Genomic DNA, 13,880 nt, shown 5'->3' with positions numbered 1-13,880 from the left:
AATCAAAGGAACGGGTTGGAAAATTCTGCCAAACGAACGATAAATTGAAAGGTTAATGTGTTTCTCGTCCATTAAATATTGAACTGTTTGCACTAGGTATATATCACATTGAATGATTTATCGATCAAAATTTGGTTATTACAAGATGGCACTATCGTTTGCTCTCACAGCCAAGTGTTCGATATTTGAAAACAAGGTTGAGCGTTTTTTTTGTATAGTGTATGGCCAGCATTAGATCTGAACTAAGTAATGTCTGTCTTCTTTCTCAGAACCGAGCAAGAAAGAAAAGACTGAATATCATTATCGTCTCAGAAGGAGCCATCGATTGTCACAACAACTCAATTACTTCGGAAAAGATCAAAGATGTATGTATTTGATTTCTACATTGCATTGCTGTAAGAGCAGCTTGGATTAGACATAAAGTATTATATCAGTATTGGCACTGGTCAAGCGCTAAAGGGCTTATTTACTAAAGGATAATTTTCAAATCGTGTCAGCAAATCCTATGTTTATTAAGAGAGCATAAAAAACCTTTGAACCATATTACAGTTATCACAGGTTTGTTTTGTCAGCAGTGACTCAAAAGGTTTAACAATATAATATTCTTAGCAATGCTGAGCAATAGGGCATTGTAAAGTTGTAAGAGAAAAATAAGACATGCTGGACATAAATTGCCTCCAGCATTGCTCCAGTTTCTTCTTGCTGGAGGCTGCTATTTTACTCTAGCCCAGAGCCCCTGAGCAGCGGTAAATCTTTAGGCTGTCAGCAGATTAGGCTCTAGTAGCTCTGATTTTCAGCACAATGCCAAAAATGGAGAGCTGTATTACTGGATTTTAAACAGTATAGGCACTTATTTTTAATGTTTTACATAGCTATACCTGCAAAATGGGCCAGTCTGAAGTGATCTAGCAGGATGCATTTTTCTGACTAAAGGTCCACTTTGAACAACAAATGATACAAAACATATAATTTGAAACTGAGTGATAAAGTCTTTTTCAAGACTTAAAAAACGAATCAGACCATAAACACAGGAAAAACAGGGCAAGAATACTTCCTGGTGTATGGGTCAAAAAGAGTATTCTATAAACACAAGTGTTCACTTTGTAATGTGCGAGCTGCTACATGCTGACTACAGAATCCAGGATCTGGTATTTCCTTGATTTATCTCCAAGGCCTGATACATTAGCATTTAGTGCTGAGATCAAGGGGTAGATAATGATGGTCTACTCTAAGGTCCCCCTCATACCAACCCTCTCTGTGATCCCAACCCTAACATTATACAATCTCAACCTTGACACTAATTCTCCCTGCGACCCCCAACACTAATATTAGGACCTCATGCACACTGGACCTATGGCTATCTAGACGCCTTTCCCCCTGGCAGCAGAGTTTTCACAGAAAATAAGTTTGATGCTTGTAAACTCGTGCAAACGCATTTATTCACGTCAAGTGCTTGGACATTAATTCATTTCATTGGCCGTGGATTTTTTTCTGCCTCTAAACACCCCTTTGTCTAAAGGCCTATGTGTTCATGAACACATAGGCTAACATGCAGGGGCATTTCATAACACTAATCTGCTCTGTAACCCCCAGCCTTAACCCTCCCTGTAACACTAACACTTCCTGTGACTCCAGCCCTAACATTGATCCTTCCTGTAACCCCAACCGTAACATTAATCTTTACTGCAACCCCAACCTTTGCACTGATCTCCCAGTAACCCTAACACCAATCCTTCCTGTAACCCCAGACCTGGCATTAAGCCTTCCCCGTAACCCTGACCCTAACACTAACCCTCCCCGTAACCCTGACCCTAACACTAACCCTCCCCGTAACTCTGACCCTAACACTAACCCTCCCTGTAACCCTGACCCTAACACTAACCCTCCCCGTAACCCTGACCCTAACACTAACCCTCCCCGTAACCCTGACATTTACACTAATCCTCCCCGTAACCCTGACCCTAACACTAACCCTCCCCGTAACCCTGACCCTAACACTAACCCTCCCCGTAACCCTGACCCTAACACTAACCCTCCCCGTAACCCTGACCCTAACACTAACCCTCCCCGTAACCCTGACCCTAACACTAACCCTCCCCGTAACCCTGACCCTAACACTAACCCTCCCTGTAACCCTGACATTTACACTAATCCTCCCCGTAACCCTGACCCTAACACTAACCCTCCCCGTAACCCTGACCCTAACACTAACCCTCCCCGTAACCCTGACCCTAACACTAACCCTCCCCGTAACCCTGACCCTAACACTAACCCTCCCCGTAACCCTGACCCTAACACTAACCCTCCCTGTAACCCTGACATTTACACTAATCCTCCCCGTAACCCTGACCCTAACACTAACCCTCCCCGTAACCCTGACCCTAACACTAACCCTCCCTGTAACCCTGACATTTACACTAATCCTCCCCGTAACCCTGACCCTAACACTAACCCTCCCCGTAACCCTGACCCTAACACTGACCCTAACACTAACCCTCCCCGTAACCCTGACCCTAACACTAACCCTCCCCGTAACCCTGACCCTAACACTAACCCTCCCTGTAACCCTGACATTTACACTAATCCTCCCCGTAACCCTGACCCTAACACTAACCCTCCCCGTAACCCTGACCCTAACACTAACCCTCCCCGTAACTCTGACCCTAACATTAATCCTCCCCGTAACCCTGACCCTAACACTAACCCTCCCCGTAACCCTGACCCTAACACTAACCCTCCCCGTAACCCTGACCCTAACACTAACCCTCCCCGTAACTCTGACCCTAACACTAACCCTCCCTGTAACCCTGACCCTAACACTAACCCTCCCTGTAACCCTGACACTTACACTAATCCTCTGGTATTCCCAACTATAACAACAACTCTCCCTGTAACCTTATCCCTAGCACTAATCCTTCCTGTAACTGCAATCCCAACACCAATCCTCTCTGTGGACCCAACCCTAGCACTAGCCCTCCCTGTAAACCCAACCCTAACTCTCTCTGTATTCCCAACCTTAAAGTGTTACTAAACCCATAACAGTAAAATCAGTCTGTATATGCAGTAAAGCATGCTTGTTATACTCACTGTGGATCCTAAGGGGTTATTCCTCTGCATTGTGTAAAAAAGGCCGTTTGATCCTGTCTTCTCTGACCCGCTCCTTCTTCCACTGTCCCCAATCCATCTCCTGCATTAGCCTTGAGGGCACACTCTGCACAAGCTAAGTTTGGTGTGTATTGCTGGGAGAGTGCATGTAATCGGCACAGGGCCAACCAGCACTGTCCAGACAGAGGGTCAGGGATCATGCAGCCTCATAGGACAGTCAGAGGAGAATGAAAACTCCTCCTACAAGCTTTAACCAGTGCTCGGCTAGACACTGATAAAAGTCACAAGACTGCTATATACTGCTGATGAAAAAAGGTATTTAGCAGTTTATATTTACTAAAATAATTGCATTTCCATGTTCTGTGTACTGGGTTTAGTAACACTTTAGTATCCATTCTCACTGCAACTCTAACCTGTAACTGTTTCTGTAACCCTGACTATAGCGCAAACCCTCTCTGCAACCCCTATTACTAACACTAAACTTGCCTGTAACCCCAAACCTAACACTAACCCTCCCTGTTACTCTAACCTTCACACTTACCCTCCCTACTATAAATGTAACCCTTTCTGTACATACCCACCTATCGTGTGCCAACATTCTCTGCGCCAATGAACAGACCTTACTGTGCCAGGCCAATGCTTAAATCATTATTCATTTAGGTGCATGAGTGAAATTAAGAAATTTTGAATACGGCATAGATATTGTAAGGTCATTAAAAAACAATATTGGGTACAGCATTGAAAACTGTCTGCATTAACATGTTCCTCGTCTAATCACTATGAAATATTTTAGAGCAGTTATGGGTATGTCATTGTAAACCTATTGCGACCCTTTAACAAGGGTTTAACCTAACGGAGCTAAGGTGCACAGTAAACCAGTAGACAGTGTGATCCAATTAGGAGTATTTTACTGTTGCCAGGCAGATTGCCGTATTCCGCAAAGTAAAGAAAGAACAATTTGTTCTCTCGCTTGACCTTTACAGTTGATATTTAATATGACCTCAGGATAGACGTGCAGCTTCAGTACTCACATTGGTGGTGATTTTACTCTAGGAAATGACACTCTCTCTTTCTAGGGATATACCTGATACAGACATCAACATAACAACTGGCTTATCGGTCATACCATCTGGCTACCATCAATGAGGAGAATTATGTTTAATCCTCATTCCTTAATTAGAATTACTGCGATGGAGCAATGTGCCTGCTAAATATGTTGCATAAGTTATAAGTATAGCAGAACATGTTTAAAATGATCATTTATGATTTAATTGATTACTATACCTTCCTTTACAACTGCATATGGAAATTATTTAATGCTTGCCAACCCCATTGACGATGCAGTAAATACAGAATAGAATAATAATAATAATGTCATCTTACCCATTCTTAGTTCAACATGACAATGGGGTTGATTTCATAAGGCCTGGTTCACACCTATGCATTTTTAGTGCTTTTTGCATTTTGCAGATTTGCACTACAGAACATGTTCTATAGGAAACCATGTTAAATGGACTGTAGGGCAAATCTGCAAAATGCAAAAAGCACTAAAAATGCATAGGTGTGAATCAGGCCTAAGACTGGAGAGTGCAAAATCTGGTGCAGCTGTGTATGGTAGCCAATCAGCTTTAATTAAAGTGTTCCTAAACCCGGGACCCTGCATTCACTATATCTGGTCTCCCACAGTACACAGAACATGGAAATCCCTATCCCACACCCACCTAACAACTGTCCCCGAGCCACCCCCTCCCTTTAGAATGTAAGCTCTATGAGCAGGACCCTGCTGTCCCTTCTGTATTGAACTGTACTGTAATTGTAATACGTCCTATTATTTCCAAGAGCCCAAATGCGATCCTTGTGAAACAATATAAGTGGCGCTAAATACCAGTGATAGACCATTCAACACTCATAGGTGATCTAGTACATCTATCTACAAAAGGAAATTGGAATGGATAACGTGAGAAAATCTATAACAAAGAAAAATTATTCAATATAAAATTAACAGTGAAAGTGTGCCATACACAAGGCAATTTCAATGACACATAAAACAAAAGTGAGGTCAAGTGGTAAAGTCCATAAAATCCATAGACAGGCCACCGTGCAGAAAATGTGATGAATCTGGAAACGGTCCACCAGTTCACTTAATGTCAGTGACTCCACTCCCCTTAAATTCAGCACTCACCGACTCCAAATGCCTCACACTCTCGTGTTTTGGCACCAAAGCATAGATGTAAAGCGGATCAGCTGAGGGTGTAAGCTCCGAATTCCTTGTTTAATCCCAGTGTCACCTCAATGCATAGAAAAAACTCAACATAGTGTGATACCGTAAAGCATATAAAATTTATTGAACTTAAAACCTTCAATCATTGCACTCACATAAAAACTCTTGAATCAAGCCAAAATGACACTGCAAAAAAAGCTTCCACTGCAATCCTCCTCTGTGAACCGCCCAGCACCACTGTGAAACGAGGGTCGCGGCGGACCCCAAAGAAAAGGGTTGGGTGGGTTCTCACCCCTCTTACTGACACTTTGCTGGTGTAGATCTCCTGCTGGCTGGTAAGCCCAAGACGTGACTCCTCTAACGCCTTCGGAAGATCTCGCCGGTTCCCGGAGATACACCGCAACGTCCTGTCTCTCACTGGCTGCTAATAGTGGATGCCGTACAGCCACGCCCCGACATGTTTCGTCACACCTTCCTTCCATGAGGAAGGAAGGTGTGACGAAGCATGTCGGGGCGTGGCTGTACGGCATCCACTATTAGCAGCCAGTGAGAGACAGGACGTTGCGGTGTATCTCCGGGAACCGGCGAGATCTTCTGAAGGCGTTAGAGGAGTCACGTCTTGGGCTTACCAGCCAGCAGGAGATCTACACCAGCAAAGTGTCAGTAAGAGGGGTGAGAACCCACCCAACCCTTTTCTTTGGGGTCCGCTGCGACCCTCGTTTCACAGTGGTGCTGGGCGGTTCACAGAGGAGGATTGCAGTGGAAGCTTTTTTTGCAGTGTCATTTTGGCTTGATTCAAGAGTTTTTATGTGAGTGCAATGATTGAAGGTTTTAAGTTCAATAAATTTTATATGCTTTACGGTATCACACTATGTTGAGTTTTTTCTATGCATTGAGGTGACACTGGGATTAAACAAGGAATTCGGAGCTTACACCCTCAGCTGATCCGCTTTACATCTATGCTTTGGTGCCAAAACACGAGAGTGTGAGGCATTTGGAGTCGGTGAGTGCTGAATTTAAGGGGAGTGGAGTCACTGACACTAAGTGAACTGGTGGACCGTTTCCAGATTCATCACATTTTCTGCACGGTGGCCTGTCTATGGATTTTATGGACTTTACCACTTGACCTCACTTTTGTTTTATGTGTCATTGAAATTGCCTTGTGTATGGCACACTTTCACTGTTAATTTTATATTGAATAATTTTTCTTTGTTATAGATTTTCTCACGTTATCCATTCCAATTTCCTTTTGTAGATAGATGTACTAGATCACCTATGAGTGTTGAATGGTCTATCACTGGTATTTAGCGCCACTTATATTGTTTCACAAGGATCGCATTTGGGCTCTTGGAAATAATAGGACGTATTACACTGTTTATTTAATAAGTGGCAGCTTTGGATTCACTCCATTAACTTCTCACACATTTAAGTTTCACACATTTGTTTCACACACTTTGTGTTTTAATTTTCCCACATCCTTCATAGGGGGGTGAACACCCCTTTATTTGGCATTGAGCGCAGTGGTGAGAACTCAGGAAGGGCGCGTTGTTTTGAGTTTTCATTTTTCTTGTACTGTAATTGTGCTGTCCCCCCTCTACATTGTAGAGCGCTGCGTAAACTGTTGGCGCTATATAAATCGTGTATAATAATAAAAATATAAACTGCTAAATACCTTTTCTTATCGGCAGTATATAACAGTCTTGTGATTTCTATCAGTTCCTGGTGAAGCTTGTAGGAGGAGTTTTCATACTGCATTGTCCTAGGAGGCTGCAGGGCTCCTGACCCTCTGTCTGGACATGTCTGGACAGTGCTGATTGGCCCTGTGCTGATCACATGCACTCTCCCAAGAAAAACCTCTCTAGCAATACACATCAAACTGAGCATGTGCAGCCTGACTCCATAGGCTCTGTCTTATGTGGACTTTAAACAATGCGGAGGATTAACCGCTTATTTTCCACAGTTAGTATAACAAGCATGCTTTACTGCATATACAGACTGATTTTACTGTTGTGGGTTTTAAGCTTTAACAATAAAACCTGGAAGCTGATTGGTGTCTATGCAGAGCTGCACTAGATTTTGCACTCTCCAGTTTTAGTAAATCAACCCCAATGTCTATGTATAGCTTCACAACATTCCCCCCACACTTCTGCTGTTACCTATAAAAACTACTCAACTGGCCACCTGTCATTTCTGCTGGGTAGCATTAACAATGGAAAAGGGACTTTTCGAAACTCAAAACTCTAATCTGCAAAGAGGATACAGTAGTATTAAACCCTCAATGGTTTTTAGTTTAATACATTGAGAACAAAAAAATCAACATTCCCCAGTAAACTATTTGTTGAAATTTCTCACCCCAGCACTTGCAGGTTACAACTTTCAATGTTGCTGTTTTCTGTCTTCACACAAATGTGTTAAGGTGGTTGTAAAAGCTGAAGGTTTTTTACCTTAATGCATTCTCTGCATTAAGGTAAAAACTCTTCCAATACCTGTTCCCCTTTCCCCCGTTACCATACACTTACCTGAGTCATCGCTGGTCTAACAGGAGACTATAGGAGGAGACACATACAACCCGGCTTGGGAGCCTCCATAGTACATGGCTTGGCATCCGAGGGAGCCTCCATAGCACAAGGGGGCATCCGAGGGACAAAGGAGCAGACAGTTCCGGGGGAGGACTCCAGAAGAGGAGATCAGGGTTGCTTTGTGCAATATCATTGCACAAGGCAGATAAGTATAACATGTTTTAGAAAAAAATAACCTTTAGTATCACTTTAAGTCCCTATGCTGGAGGTTTTAATGGTAAGTTCCTATACATTCCCAGGTCATGTATCTTCCAAAGGTATTTGCTACTTAAATCTCAGCAGAGATTTTTTGGAATTGTTGTATGATTTGATTGACCTTTATTGGGAGATTTATTCAGAGGATAATAAGTACAATGTTATTTTTTGTTTCCAGCTTGTGGTTTCACGGCTTGGGTTTGACACACGAGTGACAATATTGGGTCACGTCCAGAGAGGAGGAACCCCATCAGCCTTCGACAGAATATTGGTAAGTGTTTTTTTTAACATTGTAAGATTATGTTGTATTATGAAGGAAATACAGTTGTGCTCATAAGTTTACATGCCCTGGCAGAATTTAGGATTTCTTGGCCATTTTTCAGGGAATATTAATGATAACACAAACATTTTTCATGGTTAGTGTTTGGCTGAAGCCATTTATCAACTGTGTTTACTCTTTTTAAATCATAATGGCAACAGAAACTACCCAAATGACCCTGATCAAAAGTTCTTAATACCGTGTATTGCCCACTTTAACATCAATGATAGCTTGAAGTCTTTAGTGGTATTTGTGGATGAGGCAAGCTTTATCTTCTCAGATGGTAAACCTGCCCATTCCTCTTGGCAAAAAGCATCCAGTTCCTGTAACTTCTTGGGCTGACTTGCATGAACTGCACATTTGAGATCTCCCCAGTGTGGCTCAATGATATTGAGGTCAGGAGACTGAGATGGCCACTCCAGAACCTTCACTTTATTCTGCTGTAGCCAATGACAGGTCGACTTGGCCTTGTGTTTTGGATCATTGTCATGTTGGAATGTTCAAGTACGTCCCATGCGCAGCTTCCTGGCTGATGAATGCAAATGTTCCTCCAATATTTTTTGATAACATACTGCATTCATCTTGCCATCAATTGTGACCAAATATCCTGTGCCTTTGTGTTTCACAGTAGGAATGGTGTACCTTTCATCATAGGCCTTGTTGACTCCTCTCCAAACGTAGTGTTTATGGTTGTAGCCAAAAGCTCAATTTTGGTCTCATCACGCCAAATGACTTTGTGCCAGAAGGTTTGAGGCTTGTCTCTGTGCTGTTTGGGGTATTGTAAGTGGGATACTTTGTGGCATTTGATGGTAATGGCTTTCTTCTGGCGACTTGACCATGCAGCCCATCTTTCTTCAAGTGCCTCCTTATTATGCATCTTGAAACAGCCACACCACATGTTTTCAGAGAGTCCTGTATTTCATCTGACGTTATTTGTAGGGTTTTTCCTTTGCATCCTGAACAATTTTCCAGGCAGTTGTGTCTGAAAATTTAGTTGGTCTTCCTGACCGTGGTTTGGTTTCAACAGAACCCCTCATTTTCCACTTCTTGATTAGAGTTTGAACACTGCTGATTGGCATTCTCAATTCCTTGGATATCTTTTGATATCCCTTTCCTGTTTTATACAGTTCAACTACTTTTTCCTGCAGATCCTTTGACAAGCCTTTTGCTTTCCCAATGACTCAGAATCCAGAAACGTCAGTGCAGCACTGGATGAAAGATGCAAGGGTCTGTCAGGAGTCCAGAAACTCATTGAACTTTTATACACACACACTAATTGATTACCTTTAAAAGCCATTCAAACCCCTGTGTCAACTTGTGTGCATGTTATCAGGCCAAAATCACCAGGGTATGTAAACTTTTGATCAGGGTCATTTGGGTAGTTTCTGTTGCCATTATGATTTAAAAAGAGTAAACACAGTTGAAAGTTGATTGATAATAAATGGCTTCAGCCAAACACTAACCATGAGTGAAAGAAAAGTTTTTGTGTTGTCATTCATATTCTCTGAAAAATAGCCAAGAAATCATAAATTCTGCCAGGGTATGTAAACTTATGAGCACAACTGTATATGGTTATCTATAATACATCTATCTATCTATCTATTCTTAAATTGTTACAATAGCATGGCTTTAGGGCACATTTACACCTGTTAATGCACCTGATGCCAATTACATTAAAGAACCCCAGCAGCGTGTTCCTAATGAATAACTGTGGGAGGCAACCCCATTGAAAGTAATTGTTTGCTGTCAACTTCCACAGTTAATCCCGGGCACTTGTGTGTAATCATTCATGCAGTGATTACATGTGAGTGATCACCATGGATGCAGGCAGTCTTCATCCAGGGCCGATCACTCACATGTGATCGCTACATAAGTGATTACGTCCCATGGCAGTTGACAGGCCGGCCAGCGGTGGCTGGCATGGTCCCCGGCGTCACCGACCGTCCCTGGCCGCCCCTCCCTTCGCCCCGGCCGGCCTCCAGCCCCGGCGGTCGAGCTCAGGGCTGGTTCGGTCGGGCTGGGGCACGAAACGGGGGTTTGACGCCGGGGACCAGGCCAGCCAGCAGCCTCCCACAGTTATTCTTCAGGAACCACTACTGGGGTTCTTGCATGTAATTAGTGCTTTTGCAGGTATGAATGCACGTTTACTTTCCATGGTTTGCAATAGGGGTGTGAAAGTTGTTCAGGGCAAACTTTGGAAATATTTGTGGGGAAATAGTATAATATTGCCTTGTGTAAACAAATTATTGTCTTCTTCTACAGGCCAGTAGGATGGGAGTGGAATGTGTCCTGGCCTTACTTGAAGCCACTCCAGAAACCCCTGCCTGTGTGGTATCTCTATGTGGAAACCAAGCCGTGCGCCTGCCTCTCATGGAATGTGTACAGATGGTGAGTGTCTGAGTCGTCCTATAGTTGGCTATGAAGAGAAGTGGGGCCTATGGGAGATATAGTCACTGTTCAGATCAGTCTCTGGACTCGGCAGACATTCCTCGCCTCGACAGTCTCCTGTTTAATTACATGTCTGTTCTGCTGTCACATGCTTTCCAATTATCTTATCCAGAACACAGCCATCTGACATTTTTCCTGTCTGATTTTCTAAGCCAATGGTACTATTTTAATTGCCCTTATCATGGGGCAACTCCCAGGAGCCAGCTGGCCAACGTGCTAAAAATATTAGCTGCTGGAACCTTTTCTGGGCCCTTCTTGTTGTCCTGATTTTTACATTAATTTGTACACCTCCCACAAATTTGTCAGCATAAAACTTAAACACATAAAAGTGAAATTACAGAAAAGGTCAGAGAAAACTTAGGGCTTGTTCACACTTGTCCGTTTTCCTGCTGTAAAACACAGGATTTTTTCTCACTGAGGAGCATATTATTATTATACAGGATTTATATAGCGCCAACAGTTTGCGCAGCGCTTTACACCATAAGGGCAGGCAGTACAGTTACAATACAATTCAATACAGGAAGAATCAGAGAGCCCTGCTCATTAGAGCTTACAATCTAGAAGAGATGGTCAGGTGATACAAAAGGTAATAACTGTGGGGGATGAGCTGATGGAGAAAATAAAAGTACAGTTGTTAGGTGGGGGGGGCAAAATAGACTGAAGAGATGAGTTTTCAGGGATTGTCTTAAAGTGAACAGAGTTGGAGATAGTAAGGACAGATTGGGGTAGGGAGTTCCATAGGATGGGAGAGACTCGGGAGAAGTCCTGGAAGCGAGCATGGGAGGAGGTGACATGGGATCTTGAGAGCAGGAGGTCATAAGAGGAATAAAGAGAATGATTTGGTTGGCATTTTGAGACTAGGTTAGTGATGTAGCTGGGAGCGGAGTTGTGGATGACTTTGTAAGTTGTTGGCATTTTGAATTTTATTTGTTGGGTGAGCGGAAGCCAGTGGAGGGATTGCCAGAGAGGAGTAGCAGACACTGAGGGGTTAGGTTAGTAAGTTGGATGAGTCTGGCAGTAGCATTCATGAAGGACTGAATAGGGGATAGCTTATGTAAAGGTAAGGAGGGAGTTGCAGTAGTCAAGGAAAGATATAACCAGGGAGTGAATTGGAAGCTTTGTGGTGTCGTTGGTTAGGAAGGTGCATATTATGGAGATGTTGGGGAGGTTGAGGCGGGAAGATTGGTTAGTGATTTGATGTAGGGCCCAAAGGAATGTTCAGAGTCCAGGATAACACCTAGCACCCTGGCATGGGATGGGTTCATAAGGAAGGGGCACGTGGGGGAGGAAATATTGTTTTGGATAGACTGAGTTTTAGGAAGTGGTGTGACATCCAGACTTAGACAGTATGTCTGTTAGTAAATTAGTGATCCAGTAGGAATCCCATTCTAAGTGATCGAAACTGAACCGGCTGAATTTTAATCCATGTATGGCCAGTTTAACAACACTCATTTGGATTTCGAAATGGCTAATTAACATGAACAAAGCTGAGAATTCTGGAAACGAGATCTCAATGTTGGAGTCCTCAGGAGATAAAGGAATCCTGTGTGTCATTCAGTTTACCAGAAAAAACAAAAATATGCATTTTGGATGGAATTGGCCTTTAATATAACATGGTATGTGTTGTATTAGATACCTTATTTGCAGTTATTATGATATTCTTCTCTTCTTTAACTAAGACCCAAGAAGTGCAGAAGGCGATGGATGAAAGGAGGTTTGCAGATGCTGTAACGTTGCGTGGAAGGTACAGAATATCCAAATCTGTTATTTATATAGAGAGATTGTTTGTGTGCTTTGTATGATTAACTTATATTTTTATTGCAACATTTCAGGAGTTTCGAGAACAATCTAAACACATACAAGCTCCTTTCCCATAAGAAGAATATATCTGAACTTCCAAAGGTAATGTGAACTGTGTCGCTGTATGGCTTTTTTTATTTGATTGTGTCTGAATATCCCTTTGAGTGATAATGAGCACTTCTAATACTCAATACCTTATTTATCTCACACGGCTATCTTCTCGGTGACAATCTAAAGGTATCTGTGTATCACTCGATTTTCACTAAATCCAAGCTGTGTGTTTATATTATTATATGGTACAAGCATAGAGCAAATCATCTTAATTCGATGTATTCTTTCCTAAAGTGGTTGTAAACCCTTACATATACCTGGTGAAGTGACTGGCCTCAGATGATACACAGAGATTAAACAAATCCTCCTGTTGTACCTGTTTATCTGCGGCCATCTCTTCTCTTCATCTCTAAGTCCAAAATTTACAAAGTTTTTCTGAGCTTCCAAAAGCAGGGGGCTGGGATATGATGTTACAAAGTGCACAGCTCAGAGAGGTGAGCTAAGTGTAATCTGAGACCTGAGTGGAGGGAAGGGGCACCCCCCCTTCTACACAATCTCATAGGCCAGCCTGCATAACTGAGGCTGTCAATCACAGGGTGTGTGTTGCATCTCCTCTCCCGGTCCCCCTCAAACCCTTGGAGTGAGCACAGCCTGTCAGAAATGACTTGTTCAGATAGCAGAGGAACCAGACTGAAGACAGAAATCACACTCAGTGCGTTGGACTGAATCAAGTACACACTATAGAAGGATACGCTTTGTTCATTTTTAATTTCAGAGGTTTACAACTACTTTAAATAAGGCTGGCCATACATGTTAAAGGATAAGTTCACCTTTGGGAACATGCTACATGTTCCACCTTTATTTAGGCTGGAACATGTACCATGCTCCAGCTTCTGCAGCCTCTCCCAGCCTCAGTGGGGGGGGATCTTCTCCGTGCACCCCCGCCTTGTCACAATTAAAAAACAGCACAGCCATGCAGGACTTCGCCTACAAGGCCACGTCATATATTCCCAGTTTCCTGTGAATGGATAGACTACAACTACCCTCATTCACCTCGATCTAGTTCATTTACAAGCCCTGCAGCTTGTAAACAGTCAGCCCATATCGGAGTTACGGGCTGAAAGCTGCAAGGCTTGTCTGCTGAAGCCTGACATTGCACCCC

The 13,880-nt window shown here is 42.9% G+C and overlaps 1 protein-coding gene across 5 annotated transcripts in view; it reads left to right on the top strand.

Moving 5' to 3' along the window:
* The window catches only part of PFKP (phosphofructokinase, platelet), a 144,347-nt gene that overhangs the window by 85,152 nt on the left and 45,315 nt on the right, over positions 1 to 13,880 (top strand). For all 5 annotated transcript variants that reach the window (XM_073629896.1, XM_073629897.1, XM_073629894.1 and 2 more), the window contains exons 8-12: positions 270 to 365; positions 8,279 to 8,371; positions 10,682 to 10,807; positions 12,547 to 12,611; positions 12,700 to 12,769. In XM_073629896.1, coding sequence (XP_073485997.1) covers positions 270 to 365; positions 8,279 to 8,371; positions 10,682 to 10,807; positions 12,547 to 12,611; positions 12,700 to 12,769 — 450 coding nt within the window. The remainder of the gene's footprint in view (positions 1 to 269; positions 366 to 8,278; positions 8,372 to 10,681; positions 10,808 to 12,546; positions 12,612 to 12,699; positions 12,770 to 13,880) is intronic.

This window comes from Aquarana catesbeiana, linkage group LG05, assembly GCF_042186555.1.
Source record: "Aquarana catesbeiana isolate 2022-GZ linkage group LG05, ASM4218655v1, whole genome shotgun sequence".
NCBI lineage: Eukaryota > Metazoa > Chordata > Amphibia > Anura > Ranidae > Aquarana > Aquarana catesbeiana.
This window is presented reverse-complemented; position numbering and strand designations above follow the sequence as displayed.